A 14,512-nucleotide genomic window follows, 5' to 3' on the forward strand; every position below is an offset into this window, starting at 1 on the left:
CGGCAGTGAGAACACCCTTCACAGTGGGGCCAGACAGAGACGGTTCAGAGAAGCGAGAGCTGCTCTGAAGGAGATCCTCGAGGTCCTCCCTGCAGAGGCCAGATCGGAGACATGAGAGAGGGCGGGGGCGGGGGGCGGGGGCAGCAGGAGGAGGGGAAGAGAGAAGGCCCAGCAGGGTCAGACAGTGGAGGCGCTCGGATGCTGCCCAGGATGCTGGGGCTCTGGTCAGAAGGCGGTGGGGAGAAGAAACAACCCGGAGCCCGGTTCTTTCCACCGATGTCTTTTATTAATGAACGGAAGTACAGTACTAACAGACCGGGCATGCATCGCGGACGACGGGAAAGCGAGCCACAGACGCCGGGAGTCGAGGGCCTCATTACGTCTGAGGTAGAGCGAGGTGGTGCCGGGGAGCGGGACACTGGGGGACGAGCACCGGCCCCACTCGGGATTACGGACCACGGGAGAGCTGGGGTGGTGTGTTGGTCACACGGCGAAAACAGTTTAAAAACATTTCACATCCCTCCACCCTTTCCAGTTCCCCTCTTCGTGGACAGAGTTTCGGGTTCCCTTGTCACCGGCTCACTGGGGGTGTCTCCACAAGAGCCCGTCCTTCCCTCCCAGGGGCAGGCCCTACTTGTCCTCCCCCGAAAAATAAAGGAGCTTTGTGTTGCAAACGCCAAGGCTGCCATCCAGGGAGCTGGAGGCCAAGTGCGTTAAGAAAGACCCTTTTTCTCTATAAAAATAGTTTCACTTTATAAAAGGGGGGAATGCTCATCCCAGGTGGGGAAGGATGTTGGGGCGCGGGGAACACCCCACCGTGGTGGGGCTGGGCTGGACAAGACGGTGGGGGAGGGGTCCTCCTCTCAGGCTCCACCGAGCTGGGTGGAAGAGAGGGTGCTGGTCGGCGGGGGCTGGGGAGGACAGGTGTCTGGGGAGAGGCGAGCTGTGCCCTCGGAGGGGGCGGCCCCGGGACCGCGGCCTGCAGGCAGGCGCTCAGTTGAGCAAGGTTCCGTAGAGCTGCGCTTTCGTGAGGCTGTCCTTGCGGCTGAGCCCCGAGCCACCAGTCCGCGGGAAGGCCGGCTGCGGGCTGAGGCGGGCGGCGGGGTGCATCTCCGGGGAGGCCTCCATGGAGCTGGGCTCCAGGGACTCCCTGGAACTGTGGGGGCTGTGCTCGGGCTCGGGGCTGCCGCCCGCCCCGCACAGCTGCACCCCGAGCCTCTCCGCGTCCCCCTGGCTGGGCGCGTAGCCGGGCAGCGGGTCAGCCGCACGGCCGGGGCTCAGGCTCAGGTCGCCGCTGGCCCGGAGGAAGCGGGGCTCTGCCAGGTGGCCCTGGGAGAGGTCGTCACCCTCCGAGAAGCTGTCGGCCTTGTAGGTGGCATAGAGCGGGCTGGCGCGGCCCTCGGCCTTCTTGCCCGGGCTGCCCCCGCTGCCATAGTAGCGTTCCGAGAAGCTGCAGGGCGAGGCGCGGCCGGCAGTGGTGGCCGGGAAGGAGTAGGCGCCCACGTCCTCCACGCTCAGGGGTCGCCACTGGCCCCGCACGTCCTCCCCAGCGAGCCGGGCCGTCCCCGGCTTGGCCCGCAGGCTCCACAGGTTTGGGGGCATCAGGGCCTGCTGGGGGCCCGGGGAAGCCGGGAAGCGGAAGGGCTCGGCTGGGTACGGAGACATGGTCCGCGCAAACCCCGGGGCCACCTCGGCCTCAAGTGGCGCTGCCACGCTGGCCGTGGCCTTGGCGAAGCGCGGGCTGCCCTCGTAGGCAGTGGCGGGCGGCTTGCGGTCGAAGAGCTCGTCGCGGCTGTTCAGGTAGATGGCCTGCTGCGAGGCCGTGAGCGTGCTGGCCTGGGCGTGCTCCTTCTCCTCCGACGTGGCGCTGAAGCTCGAGTAAGAGCTGGACGTGGGCAGCGAGCCCGCGTAGCCTGGGAAGGCCTCGTGCCGGAAGCCTGCGGGGAAGGCGGCCGCCTCGACCTCTTCCTCCTCCTCCGCCGCGCTGTCGGTGGAGTTCTGGGCCCTCAGGAAGCCCACGTCGGTCACGGGCGCGTCCACGCTGGGCCGCCGGGCGCGCCGCCGCTCCTCGGGGCAGTAGAGGGCCGTGTCGCTGCAGTAGATGTCCCCCTTGTAGGGGGGCCGTGGGCCCTGCTTCTCCGCCCCCTCCCGGAAGGCCAGGTCGCGGGCTGAGGCGTTGGACAGGCGGGAGGACAGGCTGGTGGGGTCCGGCTTCTCCAGCACCTTGGCAATGACGCAGGTGGGGACGCTGTCGGCATAGGCCGGGTGGCAGAGCGGGGAGGGCAGGCTGCAGCCGTGCTTCTCCATGTGCAGGCTCACGCGCTCCTGGAAGTCGGAGGGCAGCTAGAACAGGTCAGGTGTGGGGGAGGGGGGCGGGGACAGGGGGAGCAGTCAGCCCGACACTTGCAGCTGCGGCCGTGACCGACAGATGCACAGACAGAAGAGGGCCCCGGCCACGGCTTCTCAAACTACACCGCTAGGGCCAGCACCCAGGATTCTGGACGCCACCGGCTCCTGGGGAAGGTTCCTGAAACTCGCCCAAGGACCCCCTGGTCACCTCTGTCTCTCCAGCCTACAATAGCTGGGCTCCGAAAAGCCCAGAAGGTGGAACCAGGGTCTGGCTTGGGCCCTTCTTGGGGCTGTAGCCCCCTTCATCTCTTCCTACTGAGGGGCCCGCTTGCTCTCCCGGCCCCAAGGTCTGTCGGGGGTACCCCTACCAGGTCATGAGGCCTGGGTGCTCCTGAACAAGACAGACTCAGATGCAACACACACTCGGGCCAGGTGCCCCGCGGCTTCTGCACGAGCACCTGGTCCGTCATGGGGCCATCCCGCTACTGTTTGATCCATTTTGTGAGTATCTTAGGTGCGGCCCAGGCCCCGGGGGAGAGGGTACATGGGCCGAGGCCAGGCTGAGGGCAGTGTGTGAACCTGGGGCAGCCTGGCGGGGGCAGGGGGGTCCCGGGGCCTTGGCTGAGTCACTCCATGTGAAGCCAGTTTTCTTGTCTCTGAAATGGCCACTGTCCGAATGGTGCCTAAACCGAAGCCTAGAGTTTCTATGAGGCTCAAACGGGGGTCGCTCTGCCCCATCAGTGCTCCGTGGACAGGGAGCTTTGGAGCAGGGTCAAGGAGCAGCCCCCAGAGGCAAGCACGGGGAGTGGGCAGGCCGTCCAAGCTGGGTGAGGAGGCGTCGGGGTTGGAGGGGCCCTGCACCACGTTCAGAAAGGCCAGGATCCTTGCGGGACAAAGGAGGACCGGGGGTCAGGCTTACGTGGCGTCTTCCCCTCAAAGGGGAGAAGTGGCCTTGGGGTGGGGCCTGTAGGACTGGAGCCCCAAGGCGTCCTGGGGGGCGAGGGCAGCCTCGCGGGGGCAGGGCTGGCGTTACCTCGGACACCTTATGGACCCTGCCGTAGCTCTGGCCGCACTGCAGCAGCTGGGCCGCTAGGTTGCAGTCCTTCCTGTAGAGCTCCTAGAAGACAAGGGAGGCCATCTGGCGCAGGCTTGCCCCTGGTCCGGGGCCCTGCCGTCCGGGGCCAGCACAGAGACCAGGTGCGGGGGCAGCTGGCTGGGCAGCAGGCTGGGCAAGGACCCTCACTGGGTCTCTCGTGCTCGCCTGCAGACTGGACTGGTGGGGGGTGTTGGGGGGAGCCTCAGTTCGGACCTGGAGCTGCTGGTGCACGGGGAGGGCCCTGCCAGGCCCTTCCGCCGCCACCCCAGACGGGAACCTCCCACAAGGAGGAGGCTGTGTGGAAGAAGGGCCTCCGGTGGCTCCTGAATTCCCAGAGTCCCTGGGCGTGGAGAGCATGGCTGTTCTGTCCCCGCCGTCGCCCTCAGCGGAGAGGGCCGGCACCAGCTGGTGGTAAGGAATGTACGTGCAGCCCCTGCCTCCCCGCGTCTCGGACTGGCTCCACATCCCCCTTCCTAAGTGCGGCCTGCTTATGGGGGTGGCTGCCGGGCTGGGTGAGGGGGGACAGAGGGCCTGTGTGACCCGGGGTCGGGCCGGGACCGGCTCAGCCTCCGGAGCTGAAAACAGATGCAAACAGTAGGATCGGCGAGGCTCTGCTTTCATCTTTGTTGCATGTGCCTGTGGTCGGGCCTTTCAGTCCTGTCCCCTGCCCTGGAGGCCCTCCACCATGAGGAGGGTTCCCTCACGGGAAGCCGGGGTCCACCAGCGGGCCCTGAGATCCGCCGGCTCCCCCGGTCTCAGCTCAGCCGGGACCAGGTATCCTGCAGCTCGAACAGGTTGTGGAAGGCACAGGCCCCGCTGCCCCCCATGCTGTCCCCCATTCCTGGAGGCTCCCCCACCTCCACTGTCTGTGCTGAGCTCGTGCCCCCAGCTTGGCCTGCAAAGTGGAGAGACACTGGGTCCCCAGTCTCCTCGAGCCCCCTGGGAAGGACACAGTTGGCCGAGAGCAGAGACCGGACGCCCCCCTCCCTCGAGAGGCCTCCGGCTGGCCCTGGCCTCATAGGGCTGTGCGCACTGGCTGGCCAGCCTGGGTCGGCCGCCACACCCACTGCAGATTTGCAGCATGGCCCCAGGCCCCAGGCCCCACGCAGGGCCTCCCCCTCCTCTGCCCACACTCCTCGGCCATCTCACCGCATCTCTACCCTCACCTCTGCCATCGGAGCGTGCCCCGTCCAGCCCCATTCCTGCTCCTCCCCAGGCGGCCCCCCAGGAGATAGCAGGTCGCTTCTTTCCTTCGGGCTCTGAACCCTGTAGTTGGGCTAGGCCCTTCTATTCCCCCACACCCCACGTCCAAATCTCTGTTAATGCAGTGGGTTCCATCTCTGAACCAGGACCAGAACCTGAGCCCTTCTCCCCACTCACGGGTGGCATCCTGGCCGAGCCGCTGTCAGCCTGGACGATTGCCACAGCCACCTCCTTGAGCCTTCTGCTGCAGACCTTGTCCCCACTGTCTTTTCTCAGTGAGCCAGGAAAAGCATAGGTCTTAGTCATGTTACTCTTTTGTTCAAGAAACTTCCATGGCTCCCTACTCATCCAGAATAAAACCAAGAGGGGCACCTGGGGGGCTCCGTGGGTTAAGCCTCTGCCTTCGGCTCAGGTCAGGATCCCTGGGCCCTGGGATCGAGCCCCACATGGGGCTCTCTGCTCAGCAGGAAGCCTGCTTCCCCCTCTCTGCCTGCTTGTGATCTCTGTCTGTCAAATAAATAAATAAAATCTTAAAAAAAACAACCCGAGATTCCTAGAGAAGCCTGCATGGTGTGGCCTCCTGTTCTGTTTCTGACCTCAGAGCCTGGGACCCCGACCCCCCCCGGAGCTCCCTCCGCTGCTCTTGCAGGGGCATCCTCTGCCACACTGGTTCTCTCCACCCGAAGGAAGGCTCTTCCCCAGAGCGCCCGTGGCCAGCTCTCTGGCCGCTCTCAGGTCGTGATCTAGCAGCATCTTCTAGAAGCACCCGACGGATTCCCCAGCACCGCTTGCTGTGTTGCTTTCCCGGTGGCAGTGAGCACTCACAACACGCTACACGGCTTGTGTGTCATCTTGTTTGCTGCCTCCCCTGCTCAGGCGCAAATTGCACATGGGCAGGGAGAGTTTTTGTCTGTGTCCTTCACACCATAATCTCACCGCCTCGGAGGTCCAGGCAGGAAGCAGACACTCCTTAGTGAATGTGTGGTCAGCTGTCAGGTGTCCTCCGAGTGGGCCTGGGCCCATCTCACGGGGCCCTTGAAATCAGGGCAGCCACATGGCTCTGACGCCCCCGGAGGCTGGCTGGGGCAGGAATGAGCACGCCCCAAACCTGGGGTCAGGACGCCCTTTCCTGAATGGAATAATATGGCCCAGTGGTTGCTCCCTCGAGCCCCATTTCCTTCCAGCAGAGGGTCTCTTCCCGAATACCCCTGGCAGTGTGTCTCTGCTGGGAGGTAGCCTTCCTTCCCCCACTGCCCTGTTCTCCCACCTCACGTGCCGGCCCCTGAAGCCTCGAGGCCACAGGGCCCAGGACCCCAGGGGTCACGGCGGTCCAACACTCACATTGTCCTCCGAAAGCTTGTCGATGGTCACCTTGGCCTCCAGCAGGTGGCTGTTGAGGGCAACAATCTCGTGGCTCAGTGCTCGCTTCTCTTCCTCATAGTGCTGGCCCTGGGACGAGGGGTGGGGGTATGGGAAAGAGCTGGTCAACGGTCAGCCAAGGCCTGGGCCTCGTGCCCAGTTGCTCCATAGGCCTCCTGGGTGCCTCCTGCAGTCGATAACGATGAGAGGTTTGCAAGGCCAAGGAAGGTGGGAGTAGGAGCACAGACCGCCAGGTTCGAATTCACCTGTGCTCCCACCCGTGCCGAGCCAGATGGCCTTGGGCAAGTCACTGCCTCCCGGGGCCTCCTGCTCACCCACACCACGGGGACAGTAATCCCTCCTCCTGGGTCTAAGGGGAGTCTGCCCTCAGCACAAAGCCTGGCCCTGGCCCTGCACCTCACCCGCTCCTGCCTTGAACCTGTCCTCTTTCAGCCTCAACCTGAGCTCAGAAAGGCAAGGGCCCTTGTCCAGGGTCCCAGGCCGAGCTGTCTTGGCTCTGACAGCACTCTAAGATAACAGGTCGAACACCCATTTCTGATTTTCAGAAACAAAACAAGCCCATAACCTACTAGAAAGAGCGGGAAGTCCTCTCGATGAGGGAAGGTGCAAGAGCCTGCTGGCCCCTCCCCACCACACCAGCCATACAGGACCGGGACGCCTCTGCCACTGTCCCCTTCTCTTCCAAACTGAGGTCCCGACAGCCCGATCAACACAAAAAAAGATGCCGCACTTGCAGATAGTGGAAGTGTCTCCCAGAGGGTCTCTGCCCGTGCAGGAGCCAGGAGCGGCACTTTCCCCTTTATTCTTTACCGTAAGATGCGGTGTCCCTACAGGTGGCACAGTTGGGCTCGAACATCATTCTGGCTCACCCAGGGCCCGAACTCAGGCCTCTGTCCTGCCAGGTCTGGGTCTCCAGGCCAACGGCTAAAGTGGGGTCACCGTCCCCAGCTCACGTCCTTCCCACAGCCCTGGTCACATAGGAGGCTCACGGGGCAGCTTGGAACCCTACGACTTCCTAGTCCCAAGAGCACCCACCCATGCGTGCATTGCAAAAGGGTTGGGACTGGTCCTGGAGATGGGGCTTGGGGGGGGTGGAGGCCAGGAAACAAGCCCTGTGAGCAGCTCCTGCACAGGCGAGGGGACGACAGCTTGGCTGGTGGCTTGCCACCAAGGTCCCGAGAGGAGCACACTGGGGCGGGGCCTGGGGCGGCCGGCGAGGGGCCCTCACCATGCGATACAGCTTGTCCTCCAGCTCCTGGTTGATCCTCTGCAGCGCCATGTAGTTGCTCTGAATCCTGGAACAACGTGGTCGCTGCGGTGCCAGGCCGGGCCACCCATGACCCCTGCGGCCCCCCAGCCCGCTGGGCAGAGCAGGGCTGAGCACAGGCTGCCTATGCCCGCCCCCGCTCCCGTCCAGGTGTGCCTGCACCTCTGCGCACAGCAGAAAGCTACAGCGCGCAGGGCTCTCCGGGGCCAGGGACGAGGACGCCTGGGATGAGAAGGGAAGGCCTGTACCCACAAGCGGCTCTGTCCGGTCCTTGCTCACCGAGTTCACTCACATTTACTTACTCGGCCTCCAAGTGCCGCGTGGGGATCAGGGGCCGTGTTCCCACCACGGCAGGTAGTGTGAAGGTGGAAGAGAATTTGGGAGGGTGTCCATCCTCTTGACAGCCTGGGTGGAGGGTCACTGTGGGCCCCCCGCCCAGTCTTACCAATGGGGAAACTGAGGCCGGAGGGGCTTCGAGCAGTAAGTGGCCGAGGAGAGACCTTAACGGAGGTCTGACTGAACGGCCTAAACTTGGTTCCCTCGAGACTAGATGGGGCAGGGGGATGTTCAGGGACGGACAAACAGCCCTCCTGGCCAACCCTTCCCCGGGGCAGCCCCAGCCTATAGGCCCCATCAATGTTGAGAATAAACCGAGCCAAGGGCAAACTCCGCATTCTCTTTGTTATCTTCCTAAAGGCTGGAGAGTGTGTAATATTTTTTAGGAAAATGTCTTCAACATGAAGAACCAAGTTTTTAGAAAAGTTTGGTTTCGGCACACCTGGCCCAACCCTTGCGGCCACGCTGCTCAAGGGAACGGTCCCGGACCACTGGTCCATCTCCGGGGACATCGTTCTTCCTCTCAGAGACCCAGGGGCCAGTGGGTGGGGACCCGGAGGGCCGGCGGGGGGAGGGGCCTGCAGGTGGCTGCGCGTGTGTCGTGCTGCTGTCCCCCATCCCCCAAGATTAACTGAGAGGAATGAGCAGACAGACGAGGGAGAGGTGTCTGGGAGGAGCCTGCCCGGCGGTAGCTAGACCCGGAGTCCAGTCCCGGCCCAGCCGCTCTTGGCACAAAGTGCGACTTCGGAAAAGGAGCCTGCCCTCGCCGAGCCCCGGGCTTGGCCGCGGTGAACGGGGCCCCTCGCGCGGAGCCAGCAGGGTTCCCCCGAGCGGCGGCGAACCCCGGGCCCCGCCCCCCGCCGCCGGGCCCCGCCCCCGCCCCCGGCCCCGCCCCCCGTACCTGCGCAGCTTCTCGGTGACCTTCTCCAGCTCCTCCTGCGCGCGCCGCAGCTCGATCTCCAGGTAGTGGCGCGTGGAGTCGAACTCGGTCTCGAGCTTCTCGAGCTTGTGCGTGGTGTAGGACAGCCGCTTGCGCAGCTCGCCCTTCTGCTCCTGCAGCGCGCTGCAACGACACGCGGCGGCCGGCCGGGCCGCGGCGCTGAGCGCGGGAAACCGGGCCCAGCGGGCCAGCCGCGGGGGCGCCCCGCCGCGCGCACACACGCCAGTGCGCACCACGCGCGCACACACGCACGCCACACTCCCCGCCCGCGGCGGCGCCCAGCCCCCCGGGGGTCAGAGAGGCGGTCAGGCCCAGCGGCGCCCTGCCCTAAGTAAATGCCCGCGTGGCCCCCCTGGAGGAGCAACTGACCCCGGGCCCTCCCTGCTCCTCGTCCCCCAACCTGGCAAGCCTTTGGGGGCGGTTTAAAGGACTCTGGTCTGAAGAGCGCTCATCAGACCCCCCGGGCTCTCCGACTCGAAGCCGGCTCTGGCGGGCACAGCTTGCAGGGGCCCCATCCTTGGGCTCCTCCACGGCACCGGGTGGGGAAGCTCAGGGCCAGCGGTCTTGTCCTCCCCAAACTGGCTGTGTGACCTCCGGGCCTGGGAGAGGGGCTGTGTGCCCCATGGCCAGGCAGCCTCCGCCGCAGTGGTCAGCCAGCTGCACACCGCTTCAGAAATTCTGCACAGCCCTGGTCTGCTCGCGTCCCCCTTCCTCCAGGAAGCCTTCCAGAGCCCCAGCCGCAGCTCTTGAGGCTCCGTTTTCTCCACAGATGATGGGTTCCTCTAGCACGCCAGGATGCTGGGCCCCCAGCCCAGAAAACAGAGACACAGGCTAATGGCCCACTGACAGCCTACGCTCGAGTCCAGAGTCAGGCAAAAGGCAAGAGGGGCAAGGCTGGTGGCCACGTGCCGTATGGTAGCCCCGGGGCAGTGGGGAGCTACGCCGCACAGGAGCGAAGCCCGGAAAGACTCTGAAACACACACGGACTCATGCACGTCCCCCCTTCAGGCTGAGCACTCGGCCAGGCTGGCCGGCGGGTGCCTGGCACCAAGTGTGTCTGCTGGGTGTCAGGCATGACTGGCCCTGCGATTCCAGCTCTGTTCAGGCCCCCCCCAGCCCGGCCCCAGGGCTCCAGGGCCAATGAAGCCCCCCAGGGCCGTGCGGCCCACAGCTGAACTCCAGCCTGGCATCACGGGTGCGCGGGGCCGCTGCTGTACACTGACTTGCCGCTGGCCCCCACGCCATGGGACCCCAGGCTGTGCATCGTTTCAGGCCTCAGCTTCCCCCTGGGAAGAGTGGACTGCCCCCATCTTGCCCCGCGGACACAAAGCCCTGGTTCTGAGAACAGTTCTGCCCAGAGAGGTGCCCAGGTCAGAGGGGCGGGAAGGCAAGCAGCCCACTGTTTGCCGGAACAAGTGTGCACCCCCAGGGGACAATCTGGAGCCAATACCGTCTTGAATAGTCATTTCTGGTGCATTTGCTGTGGGCCCAGCAAAAAGGGGGTGGACGGGAGTCCGCAAGTGTCCCGCTGCAAACCGGCGGGAGGCAGGGCTTGGGAACTCTGACTCTGCCCAGAGGTGTTGTGGGAGCTTGAGCAAGAAGAGCCCGTGTTCTCAGGACTTCCGATAGCCAAACCCGAGGGAGGGGACCAGCGAGCAGGCAGTCTCCTTCAGCCTCCGGCCCAGCGTCTAAGCCACTCATGTTACCCTGGGCACACACCCAGCTGATCTCCATCACATACTCCTGGATTCCTGCCCACGTCTGTATTCTTTTAAATAAATAAAAAGTTGCCTGTGTTTTGAGAACCTCAGAGAAGGGTGGGGCAGGTCCCCACAGGGGTCAGACTGCAAGGGAGATGCACAGCATTAATCCAGAAGAGCCCCGCACCACAGTGCCCACGGCTGCCCACGTGGGTCTGGCTGCCTCCTCCAGGCAGCATGCTGGACTGCCCCACCCTTCAGTTACAGATCCCAGATGGTCTTCGGCCCCCAGCTTTTCTGCCCAGTGGAAAGCTTCTTAGCTTCCGAGGGACTCTCTCATGTTAGCCAGCCCCACCCCTGCAGGCACAGTGTTGGGGGAGGGGGTGGGGCAGAAGCCTCTGAAGTCAGTTGCCCTGGGTTGTGGGCCCATCCACAGCCCTCTGTCACAAGGTACAGGTGAGGTCTGCCCCTTGGGAAGAGAGGACAGCATCGTCCATCCACTCGTGCGGCCACCTGAGTGGCCACGCCCTGCCACCCACAGCCGGTGACCTTCCCCCCCAACCACGGCGACCCACCTGCAGCCCCAGCACGGACCCGCCATCATGCGGACTGCACAGCCCTGCTGTGACCCGGCCACAGGTCCCACCCATCCCGGACCGGCTTTCCTTCCGCTCCGGCCCCGCCCCACCCCGGCCCCCAGTAGCCGTGGGAAGGGCCAGCGCAGCCCCCACCTGGTGGAACCCACTATCTGGAGGGAAGTTTCCGCGGTGAGACAAGCGCACGACAGGGTTGGTAGGTGGGCACCCGGTCAAGGCCTCCCCCTCACCAGATGACCGCTTCACCGAGCTGGTGCGTCCAGGCCTCATGGCACCCTGTGGTCTTCCAGACGTCCTGGGGTGGCTCTGTCCCACCGACCCTCACACAGTACTCCCACCCGTCCCCAAGCCTCACCCTGGCCAGGCCGGAGACCATACAGTCCCGGGCCCCTGACTCCCGCCCCTGGTCGCCCCCAGACACGCCTCCGAGCCCTCAGTCACAGCAGATGCCCAGGCCCGCTGCTGGAGCCCACCCCTCTCTCCCCATCTCTGCCATCGGGCTCCGTCCAGTCTGCAGACCCCTCGGCTTTGCCTGGGTGATGTCAAGGCCCTGTTCGCACCCAGCTCCTCCCTGAACATCTCAGGCTCCATTTCCTCCCTGCCCGCCACACAGGGAGCCCCCTGCCCCATGCCTCCATCTCCAGCACAGGCCTCTCTCTGATGCCCCCCAATCCAGACATCCACAGCCTACAGGCACCTGTAGGCACTCCATACCTCGGTGCTGCCCCGTCCCTGCTCTCGGTGGTCCCCACCCCTGAGAAGGGCACAGCCACCCTCAGTCCCCAGCCAGCCTCCGAGAAGCTGTGGTGACCCCTCCTCGTCCTTTGCCCATCACAGCCGGTCACCAAGTCTCGGTGACCAGCTATGCAGAAGCTCTGGACACATCCCCTCCTTGGCCTGGTCCAGGAAGGTCCGAGGCTGGTCCTGGGTTGGGTCCGCAGTCGCCTGGGTGGTGTCCCTGCTGCCGCCAGCGCTCCCCCACCTCCCTGAGCATCGACCTGAGCCCTGCCTGACCTCGGCCTCTGTCTCCAGATCTGTAAAGCAGGGGTGCAGGCACCCACCCACGTGCTGCTAGGGTAGTTGTGTGGTCTGTGCACTGCCCCAGCTTAGGATGCCAGAGGCAAGTGCCGTGTGGACCTGGGGCTTCCAGGCTCCTGGGAATCTGGGGGGATCGCTCAGGCACTGGGGCGTCTGCTTCCCCCTGAGCGAGGAGTTGACTTAGGAGGCTATGACATCTGGAAACAGCCCCTTAATGGAAACACAGGGAGGGCGAGGGAGTCCTTTGCAACCAGACCAGCCAGAGCCAGGCGGTCAGGTGAGAGCCATGCCCCCTGCCAGGCTCTCTGCCTGCAGCCTGGTCCTCGCTTTGCCCTGTGTCTTGGTGAATTCATCAGGACGTGCACCTAACCTGATGGGGTGCGTGTGGGGGAGGGGGTGTTTTCCAGCCCCTCCCTGGCCCATGAGAAGCCCCCGGAACCGTGTTCCCACCTCGCGGGGAAGAATGATGTGCTCAGGAGTGCAGGCCTCAAACCAGGGCAGCACCTCTCACCCTGCTTTCCCTCGGGAGCCCTCCCTGGACACTCGGGGGAGGCTTGAGCCCCAGGACAGAGTGCTCGGCTGGGGCCAGGGGTGCGGGTTGTGGGGGCCTTGTGGGCCTCGCGTCGGAGACGGATGGCACAGGAAGGTGCGGTGGGGATGAGCTCGCTCGTGGCCCCTCCCCATCTGTCTCGGGCGAGCTGACGCAGACACGGGAGGGATGTCTGGGGGCAGACGCAGAGACACCAAGGAACCGGGGAGACAGCAGGCATGTTACCTGTCCCAGAGCGAGGGCGAGGACCTGGCCAGTCGGCCCTGCAGGACACGGGGCTGCCCGACGCACGAGGGCACCCAGGGGCTTCGCAGCCTGTGGGCGAAGAGGACAGAGCTGCTCAGAGAGGGGGTGGGGGCCGCCCGGGCCCACCATGGGCACGGAGAGAGGGAGGCGTGGAACCCGCCCCCCACCGGGCAGCAGAACTCCTCAGTGAGGTGTCAAAGCGCAGGTGCCAGAACCCAAGTGGGGGGCCCAGCCGTGGCACTGCCCTGCCGTGGCTGCCTGGGCCCAGCGGGGGCACTGCGTCCCACCACCGGCAGGCCTACCTCGTGGTCTCAGCTTCGGAGAAGAGTCAAGGGGCAGGGTCCCACCTGGCAGGACCCTTCGGGTGGAGAGCCCAGGAGACAAGGAGCGTGGAGGGACAGCCTGACACCAGGCCCCACCTGTGCTGGGAGGCGGTGATGGGCTCACGCAGGGGAGGGGTGTCCTGGGGGGCCGAGGGCCTGGCAGAAGTTAGGGGTCACCCTCCCTGAGATCCCTTCTCACCCAACTCTGTGGCCTGTGTGGGCTGGGCAGCGGGCGGGCTGCAGGCAGTTAGACGGATGTAGGAGGGGGCCCAGGTCTGCCCTGCCCTGCTTTGGTGCCACCATGCAGGGTCACCAGGACACTGATCGGCACCCCAACCAAGTCCACTGCGGAGTGCCCCCCCCACCACAGTCCCCCGCAGTCTCTCCAGGGATGCTCGGGGGGCCTCGCCGGCCCGGAGCCGGAGCCGGAGCAGAGATCCCATGAGAGGCTGCAGCCCCGGAGATCAGGCTTCCGAAAACCGCGGAGAGACGCGGGTGTGGAGAGAGCACTATTATCCCATCTCAAAAGACCCATATACGACACCCGCCAAGAGTAAAGCAGGGGACAAGTGTGAGCGTTGTCCTGGGTGCTGGGGGGAGGGGTTCTAAGTAATTTGAAAATCCTCTTCCGTACTTCCCTAGATTTGTCACATTTCCTATAGTGATGAGAAATCAGAAAAAAAATTTACTAAGGATCAAATTTTGCACTCCCCCTCCGAAAAAAGACTTGACAGGTCAAGGGGGAAGTGGGGAAGCTCTAAGCCCTGGGCTGTGTCCCACTCACTGGTCGCCACTTCCGGAAGCCCCCCAGACTCCCACCTGTAAGATGGGCTGCCCTTGACCCTGGTCTCTTGAGCTGGGGCCCCAGCACTCTGTGGAGGAGGGGCCGTGGGCAGGGCCCTGGCTGGGTCTCCGGGTGGACAGGACTTTGAAATTCTAGCCCCAGTGTCCACCCTTGGCCAATGACCCCAATACTGCTGAGTGAACAGAGCAGGCGCAGAACAGGCCTGTGCCCGTGGGAACATCCGGAAGCTGCCAGTCTGTCCTGGGGGCTTTGACCACAGCTCAGTCTGTGGGAGTCCCCCTCCCGGCCCTTAGCCAATCCTGCCTCCAAAGGGCTTCCTCGCAGGGGGGCTCCTGGCCCATGGGTTTTCAGAAGAGTAGTGGGAGGCTGGGGTCTGTGGGGAAACTGAGGCCCAGGGAAGAGGCAGGGCTTGCCTGGAGGCCCAGCGAGTAGGGGGCACGGCTGTGACTTCACCCAGACACTGCTTCTGGTCACACACGGCATTTTTTTTTTTTTTTTTTTTTTTTTTTTTTTTTGCTGACAACCCACTCTTATTCTGACACAAAGGCTCATTCCCAGCCTGAGGCTGGGAGTGCCTCCCCCACCATCCTAGAGATGAGAAAATGGGAGCCCAGAGAGGCTAAGCAACTCTTCCATGATCACACAGCCAGCCTGGGGTGAGGAGGAGAGGAGACCCAGGTCTG

At 64.5% G+C, this 14,512-nt stretch overlaps 1 protein-coding gene across 3 annotated transcripts in view; it reads right to left on the minus strand.

The window, feature by feature from the left end:
• Positions 1-264: 264 nt before the first annotated feature.
• The window catches only part of BEGAIN (brain enriched guanylate kinase associated), a 45,548-nt gene continuing 31,300 nt past the window's right edge, over positions 265-14,512 (minus strand). For 2 of the 3 annotated variants that reach the window (XM_045073733.1, XM_045073726.1), the window contains 5 exons: positions 8,533-8,694; positions 7,257-7,323; positions 5,990-6,097; positions 3,383-3,466; positions 265-2,343 (listed from right to left, as the gene is read on the minus strand). In XM_045073733.1, the coding sequence (XP_044929668.1) occupies positions 994-2,343; positions 3,383-3,466; positions 5,990-6,097; positions 7,257-7,323; positions 8,533-8,694 (1,771 nt within the window). In that variant the 3' untranslated portion in view covers positions 265-993. Of the gene's footprint in view, positions 2,344-3,382; positions 3,467-5,989; positions 6,098-7,256; positions 7,324-8,532; positions 8,695-12,680; positions 12,771-14,512 lie in introns of all 3 variants that reach the window. The other variant, XM_045073721.1, reaches the window with a different exon arrangement.

This window comes from Mustela putorius, unplaced genomic scaffold, assembly GCF_011764305.1.
Source record: "Mustela putorius furo isolate JIRA1106 unplaced genomic scaffold, ASM1176430v1.1 tig00000129_pilon_pilon_pilon, whole genome shotgun sequence".
Classification (NCBI taxonomy): domain Eukaryota; kingdom Metazoa; phylum Chordata; class Mammalia; order Carnivora; family Mustelidae; genus Mustela; species Mustela putorius.